The sequence below is a fragment of the Somniosus microcephalus genome, chromosome 4, assembly GCF_052327205.1.
Source record: "Somniosus microcephalus isolate GS21.2 chromosome 4, FLI_Smic_1.0, whole genome shotgun sequence".
Classification (NCBI taxonomy): domain Eukaryota; kingdom Metazoa; phylum Chordata; class Chondrichthyes; order Squaliformes; family Somniosidae; genus Somniosus; species Somniosus microcephalus.
In genome coordinates, this window is record NC_140990.1 from 89,886,438 (window position 1) to 89,902,882 (window position 16,445).

Below are 16,445 nucleotides of genomic sequence, written 5' to 3' on the forward strand. Positions count from 1 at the left end.
TAGAGGTGCAGGAACAGAGACCGCTAGGGGGAATAATTGAATCGCGCCCCGTTTGGGTCATTAACTACGCCGGGGCGCTACTTTTAGCACCCTGAATAAATTAGCTCTCCCGCAGCCGAAATTCACCGGTAGCGCCCCAAGAGGGACGCGGGATGCTACTGGAAGCGCCCCGCCTCCCTCTTGGGGTGCTGCGAGTGAATATCGCGGCGCTACGTGCCGCAGCGTGTGCATCGCGTGCATCGCGCCGCGGTACTGCAGGCCTTCCTCCCTTTAGTAAAGGGGAGGGGCCTAGCGCAGCACGACCCGGGGTCCAGCTGGGCCACCAGTGATCGGGAGTGCCAGCGAGAGAGCCCGGCACTCAAGAGAAGTGCCGGGCTCACGGAGCGCAGCCGGTACTCCGCAGGGGGCGGGGAGCTGCAGAGGAGGCCGGGGACGGCGGAGAGGGGCAAGTGCTGGCAGGCGGCCAGCAACAAAAATGGCCGCCCGGCACCTCACCTTTAATTAGCGCCGCCCCGGCCGCAGGTAGGCACCCCCCCCCCCCCGGCAACCATAGCGTCTGGTGGTAAGTCAGGGGGCGCTACCGAGGCGCGAGTGGGGTGCTGCGCACGGCGGTGATGTCATTGCTGGCGGCGCAGCACTGCGGGGCGCTACCGGTTAGCGCCGCCACTCTAACCTCCCGCTGAATTTTGCGGGAGACGTCGGCGGCGCCGCGCCCGGGCGCTAGTTGCTTTGCGGCCCATTAGTGCCCTCTAACGGGAGGCGTAAAGCAACCGAATTTTTAGACCCTAGGATTGTACATACACAGATCTTTAAAAAGGTGGCAGGACAAGCTGATAAGGCTGTGAACAAAGCACATGGGGATCCTGGACTTTATAAACAGAGGCAGAGGGTACAAAAGCAAGGAGGCTGCGCTAAACCCTTACAAATCACTGGTTAGGTCTCGGCTGGAGCACTGTGTTCAATTCTGGCCACCACACTTTAGGAAGGATGTCAAGGCCTAGGCGAGGGGGGCCAGGGGAGATTTACTAGAATGGTACCAGGAATGAGGGAGTTCAGTTGTGCAGAGAGACTGGAGAAACTGGGCTTGTTCTCCTTAAAGCAGAGAAGGTTAAGAGCAGATTTAATAGACTTGTTCAAAATCATGAGGGGATTTGGTAGAGGGGATAGGGAGAAACTGTTTCCTACTGGGGGCGGGGGGGGGGGGCGGGTCGGTAACCAGAGAACACACAGATTTAAGATAATTAGCAAAAAGACCCAGAGGAGGCATAAGAGAATTTGAGAGCTGTTGCACTGCCTGAATGGGCGGTGGAAGCAGATTCAGTAATAACTTTCAAAAGGGATTTGGATAAATATTTGAAAAGGATAAATTTACTGGGGCTATGGGGAAAGAGCAGGGGAGTGGGGCGAATTGGAGAGCTCCTTCAAAGAGTTTGCACAGGCACGGTGGGCCGAATGGCCTCCTTCTGTGCTGCATCATTCTGTGAAGAGCAGAGGCTCTGAGGCGACCCAATCAAGGTGCTGAAGGATTACAAAGGCAATCGGATTGAGTTAATCCGGACAAATCCTGGACCGTGGTGGACGGTTGAAAGCCCAGGAGGACACCGGTTACAGAGGATGACGTTAGGAGTGAGGAGGGACATCGGAAGGACGACTTCATCCATAGGAACAGGAGGAGGCCATTCAGCCCCTCCAGCCTGTTCCGCTATTCAATGAGATTGTGGCTGATCTGCGACCTAACTCCATACATCCGGACCTTGCCCCATATCCTTTAATACCTTTGGTTAACAAAAAGCTATCAATTTCAGATTGAAAATTAACAATTGATCTTGCATCAATGACCGTTTGCGGAAGAGAGTTCCAAACTTCTACCACCCTTTGTGTAGAAGTGTTTCCTAATTTCACTCCTGAAAGGTCTGGCTCTAATTTTTAAGACTATACCCCCTAGTCCTAGGGGACAGAGTCCAGAAAAAAAGGCTTACATTTATAGAGTTATACAGCACAGAAAGAGGCCCTTCGGCCCATCGTGTCCGCGCCGGCCATCAAGCCCTGTCTATTCTAATCCCATTTTCCAGCACTTGGTCCGTAGCCTTGTATGCTATGGTGTTTCAAGTGCTCATCTAAATGCTTCTTGAATGATGTGAGGGTTCCTGCCTCTACCACCCTTTCAGGCAGTGAGTTCCAGATTTCAACCACCCTCTGGGTGAAAAAGTTTTTCCTCAAATCCCCTCTAAACCTCCTGCCCCTTACCTTGAAACTATGCCCCCTGGTTATCGACCAGGGGAAAAGTTCCTTTCTATCTACCCTATTGTTTATTGCAAGGGGAACTGAATACAAAAGTAGGGAGTTTATGCTTCAGTTGTACAGAACATTGGTGAGACCACATCTAGAGTACTGTGTATAGTGTTGGTCCCCTTATTTAAGGAAGGATGTAAATGTGTTGGAAGCAGTTCAGAGAAGGTTTACTAGACTAATACCTGGAATGGGTGGGTTGTCTTATGAGGAAAGGTTGGACAGGCTAGGCTTGTATCCGCTGGAGTTTAGAAGAGGAAAAGGTGACTTGATTGAAACATATAAGATCCTGAGGGGTCTGGACAGGGTGGATGTGAGAGGATGTTTCCTCTTGTGGGAGAATCTAGAACTAGGGGTCACTGTCTAAAAATAAGGGGTCGCCCATTTAAGACAGAGATGAGGAGACATTTTTTCTCACAGAGGGTCGTGAGTCTTTGGAACTCTCTTCCTCAGAGGGCGGTGGAAACAGAGTCTTTGAATATTTTTAAGGCAGAGGTAGATAGATTCTTGGTAAGCAAGCGGGTGAAAGGTTATCGGGGGTAGGCAGGAATGTGGAGTAATCGGATCAGCAATGATCTTATTGAATGGCGGAGCAGGCTCGAGGGGCCGAATGGCCCATTCCTGTTCCTAATTCATAGGTTGATTCCAACTCTGGGACTGTACATGGGGATTCTGACCCTGGGAGTGTACATGGTGATTCTAACTCTGGGACTGTACATGGGGATTCTAACCCTGGGCCTGTACATGGGGATTCTAACCCTGGGACTGTACATGGGGATTCTAACCCTGGGAGTGTACATGGGGATTCTAACCCTGGGAGTGTACATGGGGATTCTAACCCTGGGCCTGTACATGGGGATTCTAACCCTGGGACTGTACATGGGGATTCCGACCCTGGGGCTGTACATGGGGATTCTAACCCTCGGACTGTACATGGGGATTCGGACCCTGGGACTGTACATGGGGATTCCGACCCTGGGGCTGTACATGGGGATTCTGACCCTGGGACTGTACATGGGGATTCTAACCCTCGGACTGTACATGGGGATTCGGACCCTGGGACTGTACATGGGGATTCGGACCCTGGGACTGTACATGGGGATTCTAACCCTGGGACTGTACATGGGGATTCTAACTCAGGGACTGTACATGGGGATTCTGACCCTGGGACTGTACATGGGGATTCTAACCCTGGGACTGTACATGGGGATTCTAACTCAGGGACTGTACATGGGGATTCTAACTCAGGGACTGTACATTGGGATTCTAACCCTGGGACTGTACATTGGGATTCTAACTCTGGGACTGTACATGGGGATTCCGACCCTGGGACTGTACATGGGGATTCTGACCCTGGGACTGTACATGGGGATTCTAACCCTGGGACTGTACATTGGGATTCTAACTCTGGGACTGTACATGGGGATTCCGACCCTGGGACTGTACATGGGGATTCTGACCCTGGGACTGTACATGGGGATTCTAACCCTGGGACTGTACATGGGGATTCTAACCCTGGGACTGTACATGGGGATTCTAACCCTGGGACTGTACATGGGGATTCTAACCCTGGGACTGTACATGGGGATTCTAACCCTGGGACTGTACATGGGGATTCTAACCCTGGGACTGTACATGGGGATTCTGACCCTGGGACTGTACATGGGGATTCTGACCCTGGGACTGTACATGGGGATTCTAACCCTGGGACTGTACATGGGGATTCTAACCCTGGGACTGTACATGGGGATTCTAACCCTGGGACTGTACATGGGGATTCTAACCCTGGGTCTGTACATGGGGATTCTAACCCTGGGTCTGTACATGGGGATTCCAACCCTGGGACTGTACATGGGGATTCTAACCCTGGGACTGTACATGGGGATTCCAACCCTGGGACTGTGCACGGGGGCGCAGCTCTGAAAGAACGAAAGATTTGCATTTCTTTAGCTCCTTTCACAACCTTGGACGTCCCAAAGCGTTTTACAGCCAATTAAATACTTTTTGAAGTGTAGTCACTGTTCAGTGTAGGACAGGGGGCAGCCAGTTTGAGCACAGCAAGCTCCCGCAAACAGCAATGTGATAATGACCAGATAATCTGGTTTTTTTTTGTGGTGTTGATCGGGGGATAAATATTGGCCAGGACACCGGGGATAACTCCCCTGCTCTTCTTCGAAACAGTGCAATGGGATCTTTTACGTCCACTCATTGCCGACAGAAGTGGTGGAAGCGGAGACACACAATGTTTTCAAGGGGAGACTGGATAGGCACTTGAGGGAAATAAACTTGCAGGGTTACGGGGATAGAGAGGGGGAATGGGACTGACTGGATTGTTCTACCGAGAACCGACACAGACTCAATGGGCCGAATGGCCTCCTTCTGTGCCATTATGACTATAACCTGAGAGAACAGACGGGGCCACGGTTTAATGTCTCATCGGAAAAAATGGCACCTGTGACAGTGCAGCGCCCCCCTAGCACTGCACTGGAGTGTCAGCCTAGATTTTTGCGCTCAAGTCTCTGGTGTGGGATTTGAACCCACGACCTTCTCTTACAATTCTATGGCATGTAAACTCTAAGCTTGGCACTTGCCAGCGTCTTCAGGAGAGATGGTGAGAAATCCCGTGTGGAGAGTCACAGAGTTATACAGCACAGAAAGAGGCCCTTCGGCCCATCGTGTCCGCGCCGGCCATCAAGCCCTGTCTATTCTAATCCCATTTTCCAGCACTTAGTCCATAGCTTTGTATGCTATGGTGTTTCAAGTGCTCATCTAAATGCTTCTTGAATGTTGTGAGGGTTCCTGCCTCTACCACCGTTTCAGGCAGTGAGTTCCAGATTCCAACCACCCTCTGGGTGAAAAAGCTTTTCCTCAAATCCCCTCTAAACCTCCTCCTGCCCCTTACCTTGAAACTATGCCCCCTGGTTATTGACCCCTCTACTAAGGGGAAAAGTTCCTTTCTATCTACCCTATCTATGCCCCTCATAATTTTGTACACTTCAATCAGGTCCCCCCTCAGCCTTCTCTGCTCCAAGGAAATCAACCCCAGCCTGTCCAGTCTCTCTTCATAGCTGAAGCGCTCCAGCCCAGATAACATACTGGTGAATCTCCTCTGCACCCTCTCCAATGCAATCACATCCCTTCTATAGTGTGGCGACCAGAACTGCACACAATATTCCAGCTGTGGCCTAACCAGCATTTTGTACAGCTCCATCATAACCTCCCTGCTCTTATATTCTATGCCTCGGCTAATGAAGGCAAGTACCCCATATGCCTTTTTAACCACCTTATCTACCTGTCCTGCTGCCTTCAGGGATCTATGTTCATGTACACCAAGGTCCCTCTGATCCTCTGTCCTTCCTAGGGTCCTACCATTCATTGTGTATTCCCTTGCCTTGTTAGTCCTCCCAAAATGCATCACCTCACACTTTTCAGGGTTAAATTCCATTTGCCACTGTTCTGCCCATCTGACCAAACCGTCTATATCGTCCTGTAGCCTGAGGCTTCCCTCCTCACTATTTACCACTCCACCAATTTTCGTGTCATCTGCGAACTTACTGATCATACCTCCTACATTCCTATCTAAATCATTAATGTACACTACAAACAGCAAGGGACCCAGCACCGATCCCTGCGGTACACCACTGGACACAGGCTTCCAGTCACAAAAACAACCTTCGACCGTCACCCTCTGCCTCCTGCCACTAAGCCAATTTTGGATCCAATGTGCCAAATTGCCCTGGATCCCATGGGCTATTATCTTCTTGACCAGTCTCCCATGCGGGACTTTGTCAAAAGCCTTACTGAAGTCCATGTGGACAACATCAACTGCACTACCCTCAGCCATACACCTAGTCACCCCCTCGAAAAATTCAATCAAATTGGTTAGACATGATCTCCCCCTGACAAAGCCATGCTGACTATCCTTGATTAATCCTTGCCTCTCCAAGTGGAGACTAATTCTGTCCCTCAGAATTTTTTCCAATAATTTCCCTATCACTGGCCTGTAATTCCCTGGTTTATCCCTACTACCCTTCTTGAATAATGCTACTACGTTAGCTGTTCTCCAGTCCTCTGGCACCTCCCCTGTGGCCAGAGAGGTTCTGAAAATATGGCACCTTTCACGACCACCGGGCGTCCCAATGCGCTTTACAGCCAATGAGGTACTTTTTGAAGTGTTGTGATGTAGGAAACACGGTAGCCAATTTGCGCACAGCAAGCTCCCAGAAACAGCAATGTGATAATGACCAGAGAATCTGATTTTGTTATGTTGATTGGGGGATGTATATTGGCCAGGACACTGAGGAGAACTCCCCTGCTCTTCTTCAAAATAGTGCCATGGGATCTTTTACATCCACCTGAGAGAGCAGACAGGGCCTTGGTTTAACATCTCATCCAAAAGACGGCACCTCTGACAGTGCAGCACTCCCTCAGCACCGCACTAGAGTGTCAGCCTAGCTTTGTGTGATTAAGTCTCTGGAGTGGGACTTGAACCCACAACCTCTGACTCAGAAGGTAATCGGCCATGGGATGAGTCGCAGGGAAGGACGTTGAAATGGGCAAAATAAAGGAGGTCAAGGGGAAAGCAGATGAGTTTGTTAAGAGAGGCAAGGGGTCGAGGGATACGGTGAGAAGGTGGGATCGAGGGATACGGTGGGATCGAGGGATACGGTGGGATCGAGGGATACGGTGGGATCGAGGGATACGGTGGGAAGGTGGATCGGTGGGATCGAGGGATACGGATGGATCGAGGGATACGGTGAGAAGGTGGATCGGTGGGATCGAGGGATACGGTGGGATCGAGGGATACGGTGGGAAGGTGGATCGGTGGGATCGAGGATACGGTGGGATCGAGGGATAAGGCGAGTAGGTGGATCAGTGGGATCAAGGATACGGTGGGATCGAGGGATACGGTGAGAAGGTGGGATCGAGGGATAAGGCGAGTAGGTGGGTAGGTCGGCTTTTGGACGTCCCGATTTCATTTGCCCTGACCTTCTTTTCTCGCAGTTTGACCTCCTGGTTCTGTGAAGGTTCCAGGACATCGCGGAGCTCCTCGGCGGCCAGGGCCCCTCGTGCCTGATCCAGGTCCTCATATTGCTGCGCTGACAGGTTGTAGCTGGGCATCAGCATAGACGCCTCGGTTGGGTCCTCGAGCGCCTGAAAGAGAGAGAGAAACAATCAGGACATTAGAAACTGCAGCTGGTAAATTATCCTGTAGAAAACCCCACGATTGGATTCCAGCCTGTAACTCACTCCCGGGTATCTGTTATTCTATATATAAACCCCCCGAACCCCTCGATTAGATTCCAGCCTGTAACTCACTCCCGGGTATCTGTTATTCTATATATAAACCCCCCGAACCCCTCGATTAGATTCCAGCCTGTAACTCACTCCCGGGTATCTGTTATTCTATATATAAACCCCCCGAACCCCTCGATTAGATTCCAGCCTGTAACACACTCCTGGGTATCTGTTATTCTATATATAAACCACCCGAACCCCTCGATTAGATTCCAGCCTGTAACTCACTCCCGGGTATCTGTGATTCTATGTATAAACCACCCGAACCCCTCGATTAGATTCCAGCCTGTAACTCACTCCCGGGTATCTGTTATTCTATATATAAACCACCCAAACCCCTCGATTAGATTCCAGCCTGTAACTCACTGCTGGGTATCTGCTATTCTACATATAAACCACCCGAACCCCTCGATTAGATTCCAGCCTGTAACTCACTCCCGGGTATCTGTTACTCTCTATAATCGACCCTCCACCCTGCCTGATGCGGTGAGCCGCGACTCTCCCCGATCCTCTTACCCATTGTCCGATGCTGATAGGGGCATCGGGTTGGCGTTCACTCTCCACCGAGCGTGACGGTTGGTCAGCCTTGTTCTTCGGGGGAGGGGAGATCGGAAGGGAGGTCAAAGGGCAGAGGGTCAGGTGCGGGGAGGTCAAAAGGGTGAGGGTCCGGGGCAGCTTGGGGCTCAAGGACTGGCTGAAGCGGAGAGGAAGTGTTGAGGAGGTACTACAACTGCCGGAGGTCAGGAACCGGTTGTCCAAGCTGACACTCGGGGTCATCAGGTGCCCAGCCGAGAGTGCCGGGCTGTGGAGGATGAGTCGACGTCTCGCTGGATCAGCAAGGCGGAGGTTCAGGTGTCTGGAGCGGTGCCCGGGCGCCGGGTGGCTCAATCCGCCTCCGTCGGCCTTCATTCCGCCTCCGTCGGCCTTCATTCCGCGGGCTGTCTTGGAGCACCGAGAAGAGACGAATAACAGAGTCAAAACCCAACCGCAACCCAGCGACCGGACGCCATTCTGCAGACAGGAGGGAAGGAGGGAGGGGGCACCCCCTTTAAATTTAAAGACGCAGGCACCCACCCAGACGTGGCTATTCCAACGCACTCTTGGCTGGCCTCCCACATTCCACCCTCAATAAACTTGGAGCTCATCCAAAAACTCTGCTCCCCGTGTCCTAACCCGCACCAAATCCCGTTCGCCCATCACCCCCTGTGCTCGCTGACCTACATTGGCTCCCGGTTAAGCAACGCCTCGATTTTAAAATTCTCATCCTTGTTTACAAATCCCTCCATGGCCTCGCCCCTCCCTGTATCTCTAACCTCCTCCAGCCCCACAACCCCCCGCCCCCGAGATATCGTCGCTCCTCCAATTCTGGCCTCTTGCGCATCCCTGATTTTAATCGCTCCGCCATTGGCGGCCGTGCCTTCAGCTGCCGAGGCCCCAAGCTCTGGAATTCCCTCTCTAAACCTCTCCGCCGTGCCTGCTACAATTCTCTCCTTAAAACCCACCTCTGTGACCTCACGTGCCCCAATACCTCCTTCTGTGGCTCGCTGTCGAATTTTATCTGATAATCACTCCTGTGAAGTGCCTTGGGCTGTTTTACTATGTTAAAGAACACAAAAACGTGAGATCTCAGAGCAGGAGGAGGTCATGTGCTGTGAGGAGGATGCAGAGAAACTCCAGTATGATTTGGACAGGTTGGGTGATTGGGCAGAAGCGTGGCAGATGCAATATAACGTGGATAAATGCGAGGTTATCCACTTTGGTGTAAAAAACAGGAAGGCAGATTATCTGAATGGCAATAGATTGGGAGAAGAGGAAGTGCAACGAGACCTGGGTGTCCTTGTGCACCAGTCGCTGAAGGTAAGCATGCAGGTGCAGCAGGCGGTTAAGAAAGCAAATGGTATGTTGGCCTTCGTAGCGAGAGGGTTCGAGTACAGGAACAAGGATGTCTTGCTGCAGTTGTACAGGGCCTTGGTGAGACCGCACCTTGAGTATTGTGTGCAGTTTTGGTCGCCTTACTTGAGGAAGGATGTTCTTGCTATGGAGGGAGTGCAGCGAAGATTCACCAGGCTGATACCTGGGATGGCAGGAATGACGTATGAGGAGAGATTGGGTCAATTGGGCTTGTACTCGCTGGAGTTTAGAAGAATGAGAGGGGATCTCATTGAAACTTATAAAATTCTGTCAGGTCTGGACAGACTAGATGCAGGAAGGATGTTTCTGATGGTGGGGGAGTCCAGAACCAGGGGTCACAGTCTAAGGATAAGGGGTAAGCCATTTAGGACTGAAATGAGGAGGAATTTCTTCACCCAGAGAGTGGTGAACCTGTGGAATTCTCTACCACAGAAGGCAGTTGAGGCCAATTCATTAAATATATTCAAGAAGGAGTTGGATATATTTCTTAAGGCTAAAGGGATCAAGGGGTATGGGGAGAAGGCAGGGACAGGGTACTGAATTTGGATGATCAGCCATGATCTCATTGAATGGCAGAGCAGGCTCGAGGGGCCGAATGGCCCACTCCTGCTCCCATCTTCTGTGTTTCTATATGGGGACAGTGCAGGAAAGTGGAGATGAGGATGATCAGCCCTGATCCGATTGAATGGGGAGCAGGCTCGAGGGCCCGAATCACAGAAATCACAGAAACCCCACAGTGCAGATAGAGGCCATTTCAGCCCATCCAGCCTGCACCGACACATATCCCACCCGATCCCTGTAACCCCTACACCAACACATATCCCACCCTATCCCCGTAACCCCACGTATTTAATCCCCCTAACACTAAGGGTCAATTTATCATAGCCAATCAACCTAACCCGCACATCTTTGGACTGTGGGAGGAAACCGGAGCACCCGGAGGAAACCCACGCAAACACGGGGAGAATGTGCAAACTCCACACAGACAGTCGCCCGAGGCCGGATTCGAACCCGGGTCCCTGGCGCTGTGAGGCAACAGTGCTAACCACTATGCCACCGTGCTGAAAAGAACCCTGGGGCTCTTCGCTTACTATGCCCAATGGGTGCCCAATTATGCGGACAAAGCCAGACCCCTCATGAAGTCCACCTCCTTCCCCCTGACAGCAGAAGCAGGCGCAGCCTTCTCCCTCATAAAAGGAGACATTGCGAAGGCCACAATGCACGCAGTGGATGAGTCCATCCCTTTCCAAGTGGAAAGTGATGCATCCGACTTCGCCCTAGCTGCAACCCTTAACCAGGCGGGGAGACCTGTGGCCTTCTTCTCAAGGACCCTCCAGGGTCCTGAGATCCGACACTCTTCTGTCGAGAAGGAGGCCCAGGCGATTGTGGAGGCGGTACGACGCTGGAAGCATTACCTGGCAGGCAAACGATTTACCCTCCTCACCGACCAGCGCTCGGTTGCTTTTATGTTTAATAACAAGCTGAAGGGCAAAATCAAGAACGACAAGATCTTGAGGTGGAGAATTGAGCTCTCCACCTACGATTACGATATCTTGTACCGGCCTGGTAAACTCAACGACCCCCCAGATGCTCTATCACGAAGTACATGCGCCAACGCGCAGGTCGATAGACTGCGGACCCTCCACAACGACCTCTGCCACCCCGGGGTCACCAGACTTTACCACTTCATTAAGGCCCGCAACCTGCCCTACTCCATCGAGGAGGTCAGGACCATGACCAGGAACTGCCAAACCTGTGCCGAATGCAAACCGCATTTCTATAGGCCGGACAGAGCAAGCCTGATCAAGGCCACCCGCCCCTTCGAGCGCTTGAGCATCGATTTTAAGGGGCCCCTCCCGTCCTCTGACCGTAATGTGTACTTCCTCAACATTACTGACCCACTCCCGCTCCTATCTTCTATGTTTCTATGTTTGGCCCCTCGAAGAGAGTGTTTGAAGACCAGGACCTCAAACCCGGCACCAAGCTCATGGTCTACAGAGCAGTAGTGATTCAATGAGATCATGGCTGATCTGATCTGATCTTGGCTTCAACTCCACTTCCCCGCCTGCTCCCCATAACCCTTGGCTCCCTTATCGTTCAAAAATCTGTCTATCTCCACCTTAAATACAGGAAACTCTTTGGTATCCGGCACCAACAGGACCGGCGTGTTGCCGGTTGATCAAAAATTCCAGATGACGGAGAGGGTTATCTACCGAGGCTATTTTTAACAAAAAAAATTTAAAAATCAAGAAATGTGCAGTACACAGTAATTGGGTACTCACCTACAGAATGTTGTGTTAAATGGATGGCGGAAGATGCTTGATTAAGTACAGTACTGCCAGTTGAGGGTAATGCAATGCAATGACTACCAGCAGTGTGGGAGACACACAGTACCCCTGTAAAATGGCAGATCAGAAGAGACTACCGGCAGCGCGGGAGAGTCAGACTCCTGTTACAGGGGTATTGAGGTGTTCCGACTTCTGACAGCGCCAAGAGGCCGAGTAGTGGCAGTTTGGAGAACTAACCCCACTGACTAACTCGGCCACCGTGGGAGGCTCGGACTCGGCAACATTGCCGGTTATTGAGGTGTTGTTTTCGGAGTGAGAATTTTGCCAGTTAAAGAGAATTCCGGATATTTAGGTGCCGTTTAAACAAGAGTTTCCTGTATATTCAATGACCCAGCCTCCACAGCTCTCCGGGGAAGAGAATTCCAAACATTCACGACCCTCAGAGCAGAAATTCCTCCTCATTTCCAATTTAAAAGAATGCCCCCTTATTCTGAAATTATGCCCCCTGATGCTAGATTCCCCCACAAGGGGAAACATCCTCTCTGCATCTAAGGTGCGATAAAATCCAAGTTGTTGTTGTGATACTGCAAAGGCCTTCTCAACAAGCAGCTGGGATTTCCCCCTCTCTCCCCACCCTCCAGAAGGCACTGACTCACGCTGGGGTGAAGATTCCACGGGTCCCCTTCCTCTGTGGCCATTTCTGTTTGTTTCAGCCCAGCCCCATGATTGGTGCCTGGATATTCGACCAAGGGGTGAAGGGAGTGAGACGATGTAGGTCCCACAGCGGTTTCCATACTGCTGACCAACTTAGCACTCGAGTTGATCCAATTGCACTGGGATGGCAGGAACTGAAGCCTGCTGCATCTGGCCGGGCCCACGTTCTCCGGGCTGCAGCTGGGGCGGGGGGGGGGGGCAGATTCGGGGTCAAGGCGGAGGGCAGCCTCCTGGTTCGGGGAAATGAAGTCTTCCTGAGTGTATTGCAGTACTGCTCCCCCCCCGATTATCAAAATCCACGACAAGGCCTTGGACAACGTGGACCATTTTCCATACCTCGGGTGCCTACTGTCAACAAGGGCAGACGTCGACGACAAAGTCCAACACCGCCTTCAGTGTGCCAGTGCAGCCTTCGGTCGCCTGAGGAAGAGTGTGTTTGAAGACCAGGACCTCAAACCCAGCACTAAGCTCATCGTCTACAGAGCAGCAGTGATACCCGCCCTGCTGTACGCCTCAGAGACATGGACCATGTGCAGCAGGCACCTCAAAGCACTGGAGAGGTACCACCAACGCTGCCTCCGCAAGATCCTGCAAATCCATTGGCAGGATAGGCGCACCAACGTCAGTGTTCTCGCTAGGCCAACATCGAAGCTTTGGCCACGCTCGATCAGCTCCAATGGACAGGTCACATTGTCCGCATGCCCGATACGAGACTCCCAAAACAAGTGCTCTACTTGGAGCTCCGACATGGCAAGAGAGCCCCAGGTGGGCAGAGGAAACACTTCAAGGACACCCTCAAAGCCTCCTTGAAAAAGTGTAACATCCCCACTGACACCTGGGAATCCCTGGCCCAAGACCGCACAAAGTGGAGGGGAAGCATCCGGGAAGGCACCGAACACCTCGAGTCTCTTCGCCGGGAGCAAGCGGAAGCCAAGCGCAGGCAGCGCAAGGAGCGCACGTCAACCCAAGCACCCCACCCACCGTCTGCCCCACCTGTGACAGACTGTAGGTCCCGCATTGGACTAATCAGTCACCTGAGAACTCATTGTTAGTGGAAGCAAATCATCCTCGGTTCCCAGGGACTGCCTGAGGAGGAGATTGTAGGTAACGGTAGCATAGTGGTAATGTCACTGGGCTAGTAATCCAGAGGCCTGGACTAATGATCCAGAGACGCGAGTTCAAATCACAGCAGCTGGGGAATTTAAATTCAGTTAATTAAATAAATCTGGAATAAAAAGCTAGTATCAGTAATGGTGACAGTGAAACTACCAGATTGTTGTAAAAACCCATCTGGTTCACTAATGTCCTTTAGGGAAGGAATCTGCCGTCCTTACCCGGTCTGTGACTCCAGACCCTTGACTCTTAACTGCCCTCTGAAATGGCCCAGCAAGCCACTCGATTGTACCAAAATGCCACAACAAAGTCTGCACTGTGGCACCACACGGACTGCAGTGATTCAAGGCGGCGGCTCACCACCACTTTCTCAAGGGCATTTAGGGATGGGCAATAAATGCTGGCCTTGCCAGCGACGCCCACATCCTGTGAACTAATCAATAATTGGAAAAAAAATATTTAGTGTGGACCAGCCGCGATGGCAGTGGCTGAGCCCCAGTGCATCTGGCAGAGTCCCTGAGAGAGGGGGGAAAGAGAGAAAGAAACACAGAGAGAGAGAGAGATAGACCACCCTACTACAGGGTGGAGGCAGAGGGCAGGCCTGTTCTTCGATGGGGGTGGGGGCTTCCTGAGTGCATTGTGAAGGCTTCGCTCCGGTTGACAGCGTCTCAGAAGTTGATCCCCACCCCCAAAATTATCTCCTTGTTGGCTGTGGGATGGGCGGGGGCATGGGGAACACCTCCAGACCCCGTCCCCTTTCTCTCTCTCTCTCTCTCTCCCCGGCGGGGAGTGATTGACAGGTTTGGGAGTATCGGACTCAATTTTTACCTTTAGTTTGTCAACTCGTTGCAGCCAGACCCAAGTACAGCATCGCCATTGGGTGTCACTAATATAGCACTGCAGGGAAATCTATAGAGAGACTCAGAATGAAACAGCACATCGTACCTGCGGCAACCAATCAGTCCCATTCCACTGACCTTTGCCCAGAGCCCAGCAAGGTTTTCACCTGCAAGTATTTATCTCATTTCCTGGGTCGCCCCTCCTGAGATTCCCCCCTTCCCCTGGGGCCAAGCCCCCTCCTATTTAAAGGGTCAAGGCAGTACCCGCGGTTCCTCCCCGCTAATCCCAGCCCCCAGTCCGCTCACCCGTTTCCACGGACCCCACCTCTCGCAGCAGCCTCCTCACCCACAGCAGCTTCCGGCTTCAATGACGTTGCACCGGGCCCGGACCAACGGCAAGTGGTGGGCGGGAGAGGCGGAGACTGAGTGACAATCGCGAGTCATAGCAACCGGGAGTGATTGACAGGCGGGGGAGTGATTGACAGGCATGGGCAGTGATTGACAGGCATGGGCAGTGATTGACAGGCGGGGGGCAGTGATTGACAGGCGGGGGGCAATGATCGACAGGCATGGGCAGTGATTGACAGGCGGGGGCAGTGATTGACAGGCGGCGGGCAGTGATTGACAGGCGGGGCAGTGATTGACAGGCAGGGGCAGTGATTGACAGGCGGGGGCAGTGATTGACAGGCGGGGCAGTGATTGACAGGCGGCGGGCAGTGATTCACAGGCGGGGCACTGATTGACAGGCGGGGGGCAGTGATTGACAGGCGGGGGTAGTGATTGACAGGCAGGGGGCAGTGATTGACAGGCGGCGGGCAGTGATTGACAGGTGGGGCAGTGATTGACAGGTGGCGGGCAGTGATTGACAGGCGGCAGGCAGTGATTGACAGGCGGGGCAGTGATTGACAGGCGGGGGCCGTGATTGACAGGCGGGGCAGTGATTGACAGGCAGAGGGCAGTGATTGACAGGCGGGGGCAGTGAGTGACAGGCGGGGACAACGATTTACAGGCGGGGGAGCGATTGACAGGCGGGGGAGCGATTGACAGGCGGGGCAGTGATTGACAGGCGGGCAGTGATTGACAGGCGGGGCAGTGATTGACAGGCGGGGCAGTGATTGATAGGCGGGCATTGATTGACAGGCTGGGGCAGTGATTGACAGGCGGGGCAGTGATTGACAGGCGGGGGCAGCAATTGACAGGCGGGGGAAGTGATTGACAGGCAGAGGCAGCGATTGCCAGGTGGGGGAGTGATTGACAGGCGGGGAGGGCAGTGATTGACAGGCGGGGCAGTGATTGACAGGTGGGGCAGTGATTGTCAGGCAGCGGGCAGTGAGTGACAGGCGGGGGCAGTGATTGACAGGTGGGGCAGTGATTGAGAGGCGGCGGGCAGTGATTGACAGGCGGGGGCAGTGATTGACAGGCGGGGCAGTGATTGACAGGCGGTGGGCAGTGATTGACAGGTGGGGCAGTGTTTGACAGGCATGGTCAGTGATTGACAGGCAGGAGGCAGTGAGTGACAGGCGGGGCAGTGAGTGACAGGCGGGGCAGTGAGTGACAGGCGGGGCAGTGCTTGACAGGCAGGGGGCAGTGCTTGACAGGCAGGGGGCAGTGCTTGACAGGCAGGGGGCAGTGATTGACAGACAGGGGGCAGTGAGTGACAGGCGGGGCAGTGATTGACCGGTGGGGGGCAGTGATTGACAGGCGGGGCAGTGATTGACAGGCGCGGCAGTGATTGACAGGCGGGGCAGTGATTGACAGGCGGGGGCAGTGATTGACAGGCAGGGCAGTGATTGACAGGCGGTGGGCAGTGATTGACAGGCAGTGGGCAGTGATTGACAGGCGGCTGGCAGTGATTGACAGGCAGAGGGCAGTGATTGACAGACAGAGGGCAGTGATTGACAGGCGGGGGGCAGTGAGTGACAGGCGGGGACAGCAATTTACAGGTGGGGGGAGTGATTGACAGGCAGGTGCAGCGATTGACAGGCGGGGGAGT

At 53.1% G+C, this 16,445-nt stretch overlaps 1 protein-coding gene across 2 annotated transcripts in view; it reads right to left on the reverse strand.

Moving 5' to 3' along the window:
* LOC147119498 (telomerase protein component 1-like) overlaps positions 1-14,849 on the reverse strand; it is a 63,426-nt gene extending 48,577 nt beyond the window's left edge. For both annotated transcript variants that reach the window (XM_085985063.1, XM_085985062.1), the window contains exons 1-3: positions 14,759-14,849; positions 8,104-8,529; positions 7,279-7,443 (exon numbers count right to left, since the gene is read on the reverse strand). In XM_085985063.1, coding sequence (XP_085841189.1) covers positions 7,279-7,443; positions 8,104-8,517 — 579 coding nt within the window. In that variant the 5' untranslated portion in view covers positions 8,518-8,529; positions 14,759-14,849. The remainder of the gene's footprint in view (positions 1-7,278; positions 7,444-8,103; positions 8,530-14,758) is intronic.
* Positions 14,850-16,445: the final 1,596 nt, after the last annotated feature.